At 30.6% G+C, this 14,925-nt stretch overlaps 1 protein-coding gene across 1 annotated transcript; it reads left to right on the top strand.

Moving 5' to 3' along the window:
- Window positions 1–3,962: 3,962 nt before the first annotated feature.
- LOC106779785 (protein LIGHT-DEPENDENT SHORT HYPOCOTYLS 10) lies at window positions 3,963–10,238 on the top strand. The gene is made up of 2 exons (XM_014667978.2): window positions 3,963–4,864; window positions 9,720–10,238. Exon 1 carries the CDS (start codon window positions 4,289–4,291, stop codon window positions 4,817–4,819), a length of 531 nt encoding a protein of 176 aa, XP_014523464.1. The 5' UTR covers window positions 3,963–4,288; the 3' UTR covers window positions 4,820–4,864; window positions 9,720–10,238.
- Window positions 10,239–14,925: the final 4,687 nt, after the last annotated feature.

The raw sequence follows: 14,925 nt of genomic DNA, 5'->3' as shown, positions 1-14,925 counted from the left end.
TTCAGAGATTATCAAATATAATGAATTAACATTGTGGTAAGATAGAAATTTAAATATAAACGTTATTAAAAAAATGATGATAAAGTATATTTTTTATACAATTGTTTTATTCTTCTACAATATTTTAAATTCTTATATTCTAATAAAAAATTATCATTCTTAAAAAATAATTTAATCACATTAATTTTGGTAAAAGTAGAAACTACAAATGCATATATATATATATATATATATATATATATATATATATATATTTAATATTTTTTACATGATATTTTGATTGTTTGCCTCCAGACAAGAAGATTGAAGTTTGGTAATTACGCGAGTTTATTGAAACGATTTTGTAATAAAAAGTTGGTGAATTCGTAATAATCTTTTTTCGTAATATTTTTTTTTTTCATTTTTATTTCTGTTATGAAATGATTTTAATGGGTGCATGCACAGAAAAAAGCACTCACCACTTACATGGTTGTACACAGCAAAAAAGTGAATGAGAGGTTATAATTTTATCCTCGTATGATTCTTACCCTAGAAAATATCTTAGTACAAAGCATTAGTTTAAATTGTTGCTTAGATTATTAGCATAATTAAAAAAGCCTAGTTATGGTAAATTTGCTCTGTTTTAAGTGTCCTTCCATTTGGTCTTTATAATTTTTCTTCTTCTAAATATACATATATAATTTCATGACATTAAGGTTTCTGGTTAAGGACTAACATTCAGGTTAATTAGTTAAATCATGTTAAAAATAATTTCATTTAGAAGGAAAGATAATTAAAATGATGGAAACTATATGTACACAATAATGGCCAGAACAAAAACTTATTAAATAAATAAAATATAAGAACTAAAAAACTATACTGTTCATTTGTTGAAAACAGCAGAAGCATAATAACATAATTTAAATAGAGCCATGAGCACAGATTTCCTTTCTATCAATTTATTACTTGCTAATCGATGTACAACTTAAGTAGTTTCTTTTGAAAGTAAAACAACGGATTCAAAAATAAGAAGCCTGGTTGGACTTTGCAATATTGCTCATTCATAGATGATGAGAAATTTGGTCAAAATAATGGAAATTTTTACTCTTAATTAAAAGTTGATTTTTTTTATGATATGTAAAATTCAAAATTCACTCTATTTATTTATTTAAATAAAAAAAACCATTTGAATAGGATTAATTGGATGAATATATATAACTTAATGAGTATACAATCTACTTTATCTCATATTCAACATACCTATAAATTATATGTTTGAGTGATATAAAAATGGTCTAATTTCCTTTTGTGAATAAATGAGAGAAAATATTTTGAAAAGAAATTAATAGATGAATTAGATAAAATTCATCAAGTGAATCCCAATATGGGTTTCTTAATTAATTAGTTATTTTCCTTTAATTTATTTGTATTATCATCTGAATAAAGAATTATTCAATTCTTTCATTTCACATTAAGGCATTTAATTTAGATGGCGTGAGTGTGATTAGAAGTTATTTTCTTAGTTTGTAAGTAAGAAATATTTAGATTTTTACACGACCTTTGAGTTATGATTTATTTCATTTTGTAATCTTTTAAAATTTAACACAAAACATTTTTTTTTTCAATTAAACACAGAATAGAAACTATTATCATGTTGAGTGAAACGATTAAATATAAAAATTAAATTTGTGCTCTTAGGAATAAGGAAATGTGATTAGAAAAGAATTTCATTAACCATCAACAAAGTGATTCATAAAAAGAAAAATAAAAAAATCCATAAGAAGGTTGATTAAAAATGCGTTTAGAATCCAACATCTAACAAGTTATAACTTTGCTTGACTAAATTATTAGTTGATTTACCAAAATAAGTTTGTTGATACACTACTCTATTTTAGTAGTTTAACTTTTTGAACACTTGGAATGTTTTGTTTGTTTATCTTTTTTTACTTTTACCATGCATTTTTGGAAACAGTCTTGAAATATGTTAAAATATTTACCCCTCTTATTAGTATAACCTATGAGTCTACTTGGAATATGTCATGAGCTATGATGATGAATCAATGGCCTATAAGCTAGTAAAAGCTTTTGAAAAAAAAAATGAGAATCCCCTAGGAAAAGAACAAAAAGGGGTGGTCATATATATATATATATTGTATCTAGCTAGGTAGCTATAGGGAACATGAAGCTTTTTGGATCATTTGCATTATTGCCGCAGCACATTTCTAACATGTAAACATAGAAGCTCAACACAAACTGATCACCACCACATAATATAGCTGCCAACCACCTGGTATCTGCAAATCTGATGCTTGTGTCTGGTTGGCAGTGTTAGTATCAGGCTAGTTCTAGCTAGGGAAGTATTGTTTAAAGTCTGTTAGATTGATAGGATCTGATATAGAATCCTGAGTTTCTTTTATACGAGTTAAAGCATGCCAAGTACAATTATGAAATTTTTTGAAGTTAGTTTTATATAATGAATCTATAGAGCAACTTGAACATTCATTTTTTGACTTCTTCTAAGTCTAAATTCCTTACCACGTATATTGTATGATTATTGTTAGTATTTTCATGTGTTCCAATCAGTGAAATTCATTTTTGATTCATGAAGATATACATGTCTAGATCAGCAAGGGGTGGAAGAGTTAATGTATAGTGTAAAAACTTCAACAAGCACCATAATGTGTTAAGGACATCTCCGGGAGTCATGGACCATCACACAAAGTTGTCTATCTATTTTGTACCAATCTTTCTTTTCAGTGTCTTGTTTCCTTTTATTCTTTGATTTGATCATAAACATGAAGACGGAATTTCTTTTTCCCATCCTCAATCTTTCATTGTTTCCTTTTTGCTGCAATTGAAAATCGGTATATTAATTTGATTTGATCGTGGCTATGCTAATTAATCGGAATACGTATGTACGGGTATAATAATTATTAGCAGCGCCTCCTCAGATGAGAATTTACCAGAAGGAAAAGATTTTTCTCTACCCATAGATCATCACTTTCTCTCAATATATAGATCTTATGCGTGTGATTCAATCTTTAAGTACTATATGCCCACTTTCTACATAATTATCCATTTGAATATTATGTTGCTGAGATAATTACCTTACATATGCCACAATCTAACCTAATCATTATAGCTCATTACTATGAATTTGTCTGCTTTCATTTGTAGGTAGTTTCAAAACAACATGGTTTTGTACATAGAGAGGAATTAAAAGAAGATGAAACCTTTGAAATTCTTTTGAGTAAAGTTAACCCTTCAGGGCCAATCGAAATGTAATATATGTGTATCACTTTTATTAAAAGCTAACTGGTTGTAAGTTGGGGGGGTCAGGCATGATTATAACCATTTGTCAATTCATGCATGGACATGTACTCTCAAACCTGACATTGTTTTGAGCTGAAAATTTCTAAACAGGGGTCAAAGGTATCTCTGCTGCTGCTGCTTACATTTTATACTAATTCAAGCAAACTTTCACAAGACTCTCAAATTAATTAACAATTACTTTTTCTACCAAATTATTCTATATATCTCACTAACAATAATTACACCCAATATTTATACTGCACTTACAAGAGATAACACTAAAAAATAACCCATTAAAGTATCAAACCAGATACTGTGGGTCATTATTACTTTGAAACAGTACTGTGGATAACCAAGTTGATCAGTGGACTGGATTAATCTTACTGATAGAGATAGAATTTGGATTCACCCATTGTCTGCATAAAATTTCAATTCTTATTAAAAAACACCAAAAGCAACTAGAAGAATTACCAGAGTTTTTGTTTTATGTTTGTTATATATAAAGAAAAGTCCTAAAAATCAAGCAATATTTGGACTATGAGCACCAAGTCGCCGACTAATGAGTAAGCCATTTCTAATCGGCTCCCACTGGATTAGACAAAATCAAGAAAAGAGGGTCCAACACAAACCATTACCAAGTAACAATAATGCCTATTGGGAAAAATGATGATTGGTGTGATTGTATTATTGATGATTCCATACCCAATATAATTGCACAAACAAGCATCTTTTTTCCTATCTACAGAAACATGTACGTAGAGTACAAGGTAGAAATACAAATACGAGAGAAATGGAGGAAGAGAAGAAAAGCACCTTCAAAAGGGCCCACACTATGTCCTCTCAAAAGACCACAAGACGTGATTTTCATCTTTCTCCACTGCACCAACTCATTCCTTCTCTCACTCACTCCCTCACCCTCTTATTTCTTCCCTAAACTCCATATCCATCACTATATATATATATCTTTACTCGTAGCATACATAGTAACCGATCAACCATGTCTACCCAGATTCAAAACGTTTCTTCTCACCATGGTTCCTCCTCCTCATCTTTATCGCAACACCCTCCCTCCAATCACCAACCGCTCAGCCGTTATGAGTCACAAAAACGGCGAGACTGGAACACCTTCGGGCAGTACCTGAAGAATCAGAGTCCCCCAGTTGCTCTCTCACAGTGCAACTTCAACCATGTGCTGGATTTCCTTCGTTACCTTGATCAATTTGGAAAGACCAAGGTCCACTTGCACGGTTGCATCTTCTTCGGTCAACCTACCCCTCCTGCACCTTGTGCCTGCCCTCTCAGACAGGCATGGGGCAGTCTCGATGCCCTCATCGGCCGCCTTCGTGCCGCCTATGAAGAGCACGGCGGCTCGGCGGAGACTAATCCCTTTGGAGGCGGAGCTATTCGCGTGTATCTTCGTGAGGTGAAGGAGTGTCAAGCAAAGGCTAGAGGGATCCCATATAAGAAAAAGAAGAAGAAGAGGAACACAATCATTAAGGGGACTCAGAGTGCAAAAGATATTGAGTAACAAGCTTCTTGAGTCAATATATATCAATATATCCATATACGGACGGTAAATTTTTCATATTATATACGACGCACATGATTGTTGTTTTATATATATATGTTTAATTTTGATTCATGAAAGCCTCAAAACCCTTTAGAATACTTGAATTACAAACTAACTCGCGGCTTGATACCATATAGAACAGGTTACTATAGGGAAATTGGAAGCCTTTACAAAAACAAGATAAAAAGGCTTGGAGTTTGAGTAGATGCTGTTTGTAGCTTATAAAACCCTAGAAGCAGAATAAAAACCCTAATATTTCATTGTCGATCGGAAAGGGCTTGGCCGAAACATATTTTACTGGCTAAGACAGTAAGAGTAATGATTAGAATAGAAAGAATAGTGTTTCTCTCCCCCCTCCTCTCTCTTTCTCTCTCCTATCATTCAAAACACTGTTATTGCAGTTTCCTAATTAAATACTCTCAGGTGTTTGCTTTATGCTAAATTTGACCCTTTTGTGATTCTGCGAGATTTCTTGTGCTTCCCATGGATGTGTGAGCTTGATCTATATATCATACGTTGCATGTGATTACATACAAAATCTGACGTAGTTAAAGGCTACAAGAGATTAAAGAAATACATATTCACATTTGAGTAATGACATAGAAATTGGTGGTTTAACAGCATAAACTTAATTACTTTTCCACACACATTTATTCAATGTTGGCCCTTCTTTTATCAATGGTTATTTGTCTGTGCATGTGAAGAGACAAGTGGCCTTGGACATGCCCTTTTTGTTTGTCTTGTGACTTTCTCTAGATTGTTATATACTACTTATGGTCTCTTATTAGTGGAAGCTGACTCCAGTACTTTATCATAGTTATCTAATAATGTCTGTATTTCTTAACCGCGTGATATGATAGAGCTCAAAAAAATGCAAAAAAGAATTATTTTCTAAAGCAGAAAAAGAATGAAAGAGAAAGTGAAATGGTATATTTGTTTTTATTAAATCAACAAAAGGAAAACAAAAAAGTAGCGTAGATAGATAAATAACTCGATAACCGATCAATTAAACTTATCTGAGGTTTGTGAAGGGAAGGATATAATTAATATTCAAGTCCGGTGTTTATGTTCAAGCTTTATTGCCTATATATGTACATGGATATACCAACAAAGGCTTCAATAATTTGTTGGCCCTACCAGAAATGTCCATTTGTCTCTAAAATAACTCTGACAAAGATCATCTTTGTCACAGGGAAAGTAAGTTATTAAGGATTGTGTTAGAAAAATATAATTCTTAGTACAAAGCATTAGTTTAAATTGTTGTTTAGATTATTAGCATAATTAAAAAAGCCTAGTTATGGTAAATTTGCTCTGTTTTCTATATATATAATTTCGGTTTCTGGTTAAGGACTAACATTTAGGTTAATTAGTTAAATCATACCTGTGGAAAAATAACATTTATATTATATAAAAATAACATTTTATAACATATAAAAATGAATTTTTATAAGGTAATTATTAGAGACATAGTTATGGACAATATTGTAAGTCTACGTATATTTAAAATATATTGAACATATTATAATTTAGTTTCTGAATTACGTATATATTTTTATTACGTATATATTTTTGTTTGTTAATATGTGATCAACTTATTATAATGTACTTAAATTAAATTTTATTTAAATTAATTTATAGTTGCTATATATTTNTACATATTATAACGTATCAAAACCTATACAATTCATGATTTGAATTAGAAGGTGCAAGATTTTGTTGCCCATATGTTTTACAGGTTCTATTTCTAAATTCTAAAAAAAAATTAGGTTTTGCAGTGGTAGCTCCATCTGTTCTACAACTTGCATTTTTGCATTCTGACCTTTTTCTACACCTTGCATCGAAGATTTTGTTCTTCTATCTGTTTCAACTCTTCTTTTCATATTAGTGTCTTGTTACACTCACTCCTATTGCACTAACATAGTATTGTACCCTTTTAGAATGGCACGAAACTGCTACAATATACAATAAAAACACTCTAAACTATCTTAGAGAAAAGTTAGAGCATGCAACAGAGAAAAAGAAAACCCCACTAACGGTGCTAAGCTATATCATTTTATTTTAACCATATTTATCAAAAGACACGACAAAATGGTATTGAAACATGCATTCATACGCTGTTATTATTATTCATTTTCAAGGGTCGAGTTTAAGTAAATATGTATGTGTTTGTTTATGCATATGCTTTGCCTGATCATCTTTATGATCACCTGCACAACATGCTAGCCAGTAGCCATTACAAGTTTCCAAAACTTATTTTCCCTATCCGTTCATTCCACCCTCCAATCTCAATTCATAGCCTTGTATCTAATCTTGGTAGAGACAACCTTTTCTACATTTTTACTCCTTGTTCTTATGCTTCCCTGTCAATGTTAGGTCATTTTCTAAGACTATTCATATTATACCAGAGACTTAAAAAAAATACTTAGTCGCTGACCACAACAATAAGATTTGTAAGTATGATTTAATGCCTGAATAGATTAGTAAGATGCTCATAACCTCAAACATGTTATTGTTATTGGTCAAATCTGGGATATGAAAAAGAAGGTTTTGGATATTTACTACTTATCGATACTCAAAACTTAACTTGTGATAAAGCAAACGCTTCTTCCATATCTATTTTAGTATTCCTAAAAATGATTATTTCAATGCATCTATTCTCGTTGTGGTGGATAAATAACATATGATTTTAATATCTGGTTAAAAAATAGACTTTAAGTGTAATTTAATCTTATAAAATTGATTTATAAGATAAAATTTGAATCTATTATATATTATAAATTGATTTTATTTTTGATATAAAACTTTCAACATTTATAAACACATACCACTTTAAAAGAAATATTTTTGTTTTGGTATTGGTGATTTTTCAATCTAGTTGTGTAGAATGAAGAATGGATGGTTATCATAAAGAGGCCAAGCACTGATGATGATGGTTATGAGTGGAGGCTGAAAGGATGGAAAGAGAAAAAACAAATAAGGGTAAATCGAGAAAGAAAGGGGAAATGTAAAAAAGAAGAAGAAAAATTAACCTATGATTTAAATTCTCCAAATCTTAACAATTGTGAAAGGCTTACTTATGTGACAAGAAGAGATATGTCTAACTTTGTCACTGTAGATAGCATCACATTTAATATATTATGTATTAATGAGTTTGATGCTATTGTGATAAGAAATGGTTGATTTGTTGGTACAATAAAGGCAAAAAGTTTTCTATTTTCTCAATATATTCTTCTTAATTAAGAAAATTACTTTGTTGAGGGTTGAACCATTGTTTCTTTCTTTTGGAAGTCCATCAATATATATAACCTTTAGTCTTCAATTGTAAAGTCCTTAAAATTTTGACATGGAAAGTATAGTCAAAAAGACACATTTCTTGTTGTTTAGCTTTGTTTGGGAACTTTAACAAAAATAAGCACTTAAATTAATTTGGTTAAATAAAAGTCTTCTCCCACTAAATGGGATCTTATTCTATATTGCCTTTTTAGACATATATTCAAAGGGACCCAAACATATATGTGTATCAATTCCAACACTTATTTAGCTTTCTATCCTATTTCCATTGAAAATGGTTGGAATAATGCTTGCTATTTAATACTTAATACAAATTATTTGATTTTTCTTCAATCGTTATTCCTACTCAAAACACCTTTGTTTACACTCTTCATCTTCTACTCTTATGCTATTTATGGTCGAAAAATGTAAAATTAACAAATAAAATCCACATATAAATCCGACACTAAAAGAAATCCATGTTCTATGATTCAAGAATTTCAACCTTTTACATCACAAGGTGTTATGTGTCTGCTGTTGTTAAAAATAATAGCCTCCACTTTTGTTGGCGTATGTCTGAGCATGAATTCTGAAGCACCTTGTTTCTTTGTGAAACAAAATGAAGGCTTCTCTCCATCATGTTCACGTGTGTGTGTGAGCTTGCAGTTTTAGCCTTTTTGTCGTTCTAGTATGATTACAATGCATCTTGGTCCTGTTAACATGAATTCTGACGGCATCTTTTTTGTTGTCAGAAATACACAATATTTACATTTTATCTTATTATATTTCTTAAGAACTGAATTTTAAAGATTAATTCAATTTTATAAAATTAATTAATAAAATAAAGTTTGTATCTATTATATATATTGATTATGAAACTAAAAACTTAATGATGATATGATAGTGATAATGTAATAGATATAATAAATAATAAATTTGACTAATTGTGATATGACAGTGATTATATACGATGGATCCAATAAATAAACATATATTTCTAAAATTGTTTTGGTTGACTGATACATATAAAAAAAGAAATTTGAAAATTAAATCAATTTTAAAATCATATTGTAACATGAAATTTATATCGTTTGTATAATGTAAATTCGTTTTATCTTTTACTTAATATAGAATTTTCAATAATATTAAGTCTTTTGTTTTGATTTGTAATTGATTTACAAAAAAAATCTATTCGATATGAAATCTCCACTGATATTAAATTTTGTTTTGGTTGGTAATTCACTCACAAAAATCCATTGTGAAATATTGTTTTGGAACTTGAAACAGAAGTTACCATAGCATCTATGACCTTTTCATGTTGCTCTCAGACTCTTTCCCCAAGTTTTTACCTGTGATGTTAGAAGGGTTTGATGTTGTTGGAACTTGAAACTTGAAACTTGAACTGGCGGCATATGCATAAAAAAATTACTCATGTTTCGTGTGCATGAATCGTGATACATCCAAAAGCTAATAAAGCTAATGGAAATCGCTACACGATTATCAGAGACATGTGGATGACAATAATATTTCAAAATTTATTTTTGTTGCTTAACCAGTTGACGTTGTTTTGAATGTTGTTTGCATGCAGGGCCATACGAAGGAGTTTATTGGATAGAGCAGATTTGGCACTTTGAAAAAAGCACGTCCTAAGAAGTATGATCTCTCTTGGACCAAATATTATTACAGAATAATCATTTTTAGCAATCTTAAATGTATGTTAGAGATGTCCAACCTTGTAACTTTTCTAACATATATGAGATCTCTTCCCCAAAATAGAAACAAAGACAATGACTACCTTCATAGTGTTGCATTAGTTTTTCCATATTCAGCATTCTATGAACTTTCTTGAACTTCAACTACTGAAAACGCGAAATGTAACCTTAAGCAGAGTAGAAAAAGTAATGCTTTGAAACAAAGTGTTAAGTTGAAACTTAGAACACCCTACAATGTTTCTCATTAGTTTCCACTCAATCTACATCCCTCCAATTGCTTCTGGATGCTAGAACAATTCTCCCATGTTTTTGAGGTTCCTAAAGGTTTGCCTCCCCAGTGAAAATGGTTCAAGAAATGCTCAGTGACAGGCTCATTCAGCCTAGCACCAGTCGTCTTAGTTAAGAAGGATGGAATTTGGCATTTTTGTACTGACTATCGCGCTCTTGATGCTATTACGGTGAAGGACTTCTTTCCCATTCTCACAGTCGATGAATTATTAGATGAGCTGGCTCCCGTTATTTCTCTAAGTTGGATATCCGCTAAGCATATCATCAAATTCTTATCAACCAGACTGATAGTCACAAGACTGCTTTTCCTACTCACAAGTGGATATGCGGTTTGGCCTTACGAACGCCCCCAACAATTTTTCAAGTTTTAACGAATTCAGTATTTTAACTTGTTTATCTAACCAAGGAGTCAAATTAATTTAATAAAAATATATTTTATTCTATTTTTTAGGAAAATTTTATTTATTATATAATTAATTAGTTTACAAGATATTTCTTAAGGTTGGTTACAAATTTTATAATATAAATATTTACTCTATGTTCAATAAAATATATCAGTTTCTCTTTCATTCTTTTGTCTCTTATATATTAAAATCCAACAATTAGTATCAAGAGCAAAAATATCTTATGGGATCTTTGATATAACCTACAAATACTTACAACCACAAAATAGCCACCATATATAAGATGGAATCTCAAACATCCTTTACTATCGTTATTTGATGGACTAAACTATCAAATGTGGGCTGTCAAATTGGAAGTATATCTAGATGCTAACTATGTGTGGAAAGCAGTAGAAGAGGACTACGAAGTGTCTCCCTTGCCATATAATCCTACAATTGCTCAAATAAAAAATCACAAAGAAAGGAGACTTCGAAAGTCCAAAGCCAAATCAATTTTGTTCACAACTGTATCTCTAGTCATTTTCAACATAATAATGATGTTGAAAACGACACATGAAATCTGGAAGTTTTTGAAGGAAGAGTATGAAGGTAGTGAGAGAATCAAAGGAATGCAAGCTTTGAATCTGGTTTGAGAACTTGAGATACAAAGGATGAAAGATTCGGAGATAATCAAAGATTATGCGGACAAACTTCTTGGCATTGCAAACAAAATACGTTGTCTTGACACTGAGATTCCTGATTCTCGAATTGTTCAAAAAATACTTGTAACAATTCCAGAAAGATATGAAGCCACATTGACTTTCTTGGAGAACTCAAAAGATCTTTCTACTATTACCTTGGCAGGACTTTTGGCCGTACTTTAGGCTCCAAAACAAAGAAGACTCATGAGAGAAGAATGTCATATTGAAGGGGTTTTGACAGCTAAGTTGCTGAAAAAAAAGTAAGGAAGTTTCAACCACAAAAATAATAGAAATCCTCTCATGTTTTCCCATCATAACCTTTTTGTAAGAAAAGCAATCATCCACATACAAATTGTTGGTGGAGACCAGATGTGAAATGCCATAAATGTGGACAATTAGGGCATGTGGAGAAAATCTGCAAGTCATCAAATAAACAAGAGAATGTACAAGCGGTTGTTGAAGAGGGTGAAGAAGAAGAACTTTTTGTTATTTCTTGCTTTGCTACTGTAAGATCAACAAAAAGTTGGCTAATTGATAGTGGTTACACGAACCACATGACTTACGATCAAGAATTATTCAAAGATCTTGATGTAACCTACAACACAAATGTCAAAATTGGAAACAGAGCAAAATTAACAATGAAGGGCAAAGGAACCATCACGATCGAAGGTTGCACATGCTTGAAATTAATTACTGGTGTTCTATATGTTCCTAAAATTGACTAAAACTTGTTAAGTGTTGGCCAACTTCTAGAGAAAGGTTATAAAGTTCTATTTGAAGATAAAACCTGCATGAATAATTAATTATTTAGAGTTCAAATGAAAGGAAAGATCTTTGCCTTGAATTTGATTGATGAAGAGCAGTTTGTTATGAACAAGGTTGAAGACAACACATGCAAGTACAAAGGCTACCTAAATTGGAAGAGAAATCACCTATGTCAGCAGCTTTGCAATATGGAAAACAAACGAGGTTGTCTTTTTTAAAACTCAAATTTTGGAGAGCAATAAACAAAATAAAATTAGTACATACGGATTTCGAAGGAGCTAAAGAAACTCCATCTCTGAATGACAAGAAAGTAGAGCTAACGTGTGTTAAAGTTGGTGAAAGTCAAATTGAAACAGAAAAACTAAAGGAAGAAGAACAATCTAGGACAACTCTTCCTGAAGCACAAGCTGAAAATGCGAAAAAGCTAACAAGTATATGAGGAAGTTGCGGAAGATTGTGAGGATGTGAAGACTAAGCAAGAAATTGTGATTGAGACTTCCAAAAGTGAAGGAACTTTAGATGATACAGTCAAGGATGAAAAAATTTAGTGTATGTTGACTTTTAGTCAAGGAGAAGATTGTTAGAATTTTATAACTTAAACAACATGTGGGTTGAAGGAGTCAAATCAGATAAATAAAAACATATTCCTATCCTATTTTTTTAGGGGGATTTTATGTATTATTTAATTAATTAGTTTAGGAGATATTTCTCAATGTTAATTACAAATTCTCTGTAGTATAAATATTTACTTTTTATACTCAATAAAAAATATCCGTTTCTCTTTCATTCTTTTTCTTATACTTTAAAACCCAACAGTTTTGGTCTTTTTTTGATGATATACTAATTTACAGTGTTGATTGGTCCCTACACCTTGACCATCATGCTTCAGTTTTGGCTAAGTTGCAAGAACATTCATGCCAAACTTTCCAAATGCTTCTTCGGTCAGACTCAAATTGATTACTTGGGGCAAGTTAGCATCTATTGCTGGTGTTGCCATGGACAAGGCTAAGGTTTCTGCTGTGCTGAATTGGCCAATACCTACTACTATCACTCATTTACGGGGAATATTTTTGGGGCTTACATGCTACTATAGATGTTTTGTTCGCCATTATGTTTCTATTGCTGCTCCCTTAACTCAACTTCTAGAAAAAGATGCTTTTCATTGGACTTCTGCAGCTTCTGAAGCTTTCGCTGCCTTGACAGTAGCCATTACACAGGCTCCGATCCTTGCTCTACTAGATTCTACGAAACCTTTTATTGTAGAAACAGACGCCTCAAGGTTGGGGAAGGAGCAGTTCTCAGCCGATCGGGTCATCCGATTGCTTTTTTCTCCAAGAAGTTATATACTGCTAGAGTTTTTGTCTCTCATGAAATCCTTTTTTCCCTGTTATAGTTTTTCCTTTTATCTATGAAATAATATTGGGGTGCAATTTCACATACATTACGAAAATTAAATAGTTATAAAAGAATAAATTTTTATATTTTTTAAAAGAAAAAATAAAAAGATAAAAAAAAAATTTCAAATAAATATAAAAAGTTTGTATATATCCAAGTGAAATAGTGGAATAACGATTGTATTGCCACTCACTTGATTCAATACAATCCTCTTTTCCTTATCTGCTGTCTTTAATATTTTGGGGTTCATAACAAAGTTCTGTTAAACTGTTGAATTTAGTTATTTTGCATAGATATCAAATTCAATTTCACACTAAAGATTCTTGCAAATTAATTACGTTTATAAAATTTTATATCCGAAATTTCTTATAAATAAATGTTATGTAGTTTATAAATAATTAATATATTTCAATAAGCAATTGCATTATTATTAATATCTTTTAGCTCATATGCCAACTATAAACTTTGCATCTTTATCTATTGAATTTATCAAAAACTTAATTAATAAAAAATATTTAAATAATTAATTACATTTTTTATTTATTGCTCTTACACAGTTGAATATATTCTATAAAGATTCCAATTTCAAGTACTATGAAAGAAAGAACTAGATATTGAAGATATGCTGAATTGACTATGAATCAATGGTCAAACGGCAAAGCTTCCTTATAAATAGGAAAACCTAGATGATGAAAAAAAAGTGAGGGAAATAATGAAATGCTAAAACATTGTCAAATCAATTCAAGAGAAAGAAAAGAGACCAAACTCTTTCGGCATTATAGATATATTCATTTTCGTATAGAGTGATGTTGGGTTGTGTATAAACCATTATAAATCCTTCAGCAAGTGAAGTTATATCTTGTGAGTACTTTCTTAGGTGAGAGATTATCTTAATAATTGTGAGTGTGAGTTCTTGAAATTAATGGGTGATTGAGAAAGTATACTTGAAAAGGTAACTCGTTGTAACTTACAAAGATTTACGCTTGTGTTTCCTGAGAAAGAGTTAAACTTATGATACGTAGAGAATTTAATACTCATTGTAATATGAAAAGGTCGATATTCGTGTTGGTAAAAAGTATTGATTAGTGAAATTTTTTAAGGTTAGAGATTAAACCAATCAGAATTATCATTAGTGCAAAAATAACCAAAACACATACTATAATCAATACAACTTACTAAATTAACTTAAATTAGATTTCAACACAAAGAAACATCATATTTAACGACAATTCTTACCAAGATCGTCGTAATATATCAATTTATCATTATTATTTTTTAATTTTTGATTGGGTTTATAACAACAGTTTTGATTATAATCATTGATATAAATCTCTTTCATTATTTTATTTTTTTTGTATTTTGATTAACATTTGAAGATGATTATTTGAAATTTCAACGTCAATTAAATTTAATCGTTTTTAAATTTTTAGTCTCATATAACTAAGGTTAAATACAACTATCATCGTTTGAAAATTATTTCTAACGATAGCATGTTCAACAATGATTTTAGAATCATAGTGAATAACTGTTTTTAATTGTGGTGAAAAAGC

Source organism: Vigna radiata, unplaced genomic scaffold (genome assembly GCF_000741045.1).
Source record: "Vigna radiata var. radiata cultivar VC1973A unplaced genomic scaffold, Vradiata_ver6 scaffold_161, whole genome shotgun sequence".
Classification (NCBI taxonomy): domain Eukaryota; kingdom Viridiplantae; phylum Streptophyta; class Magnoliopsida; order Fabales; family Fabaceae; genus Vigna; species Vigna radiata.
Note: the sequence above shows the minus strand (reverse complement) of the source record. Positions and strands in the feature narration are given on the sequence as shown.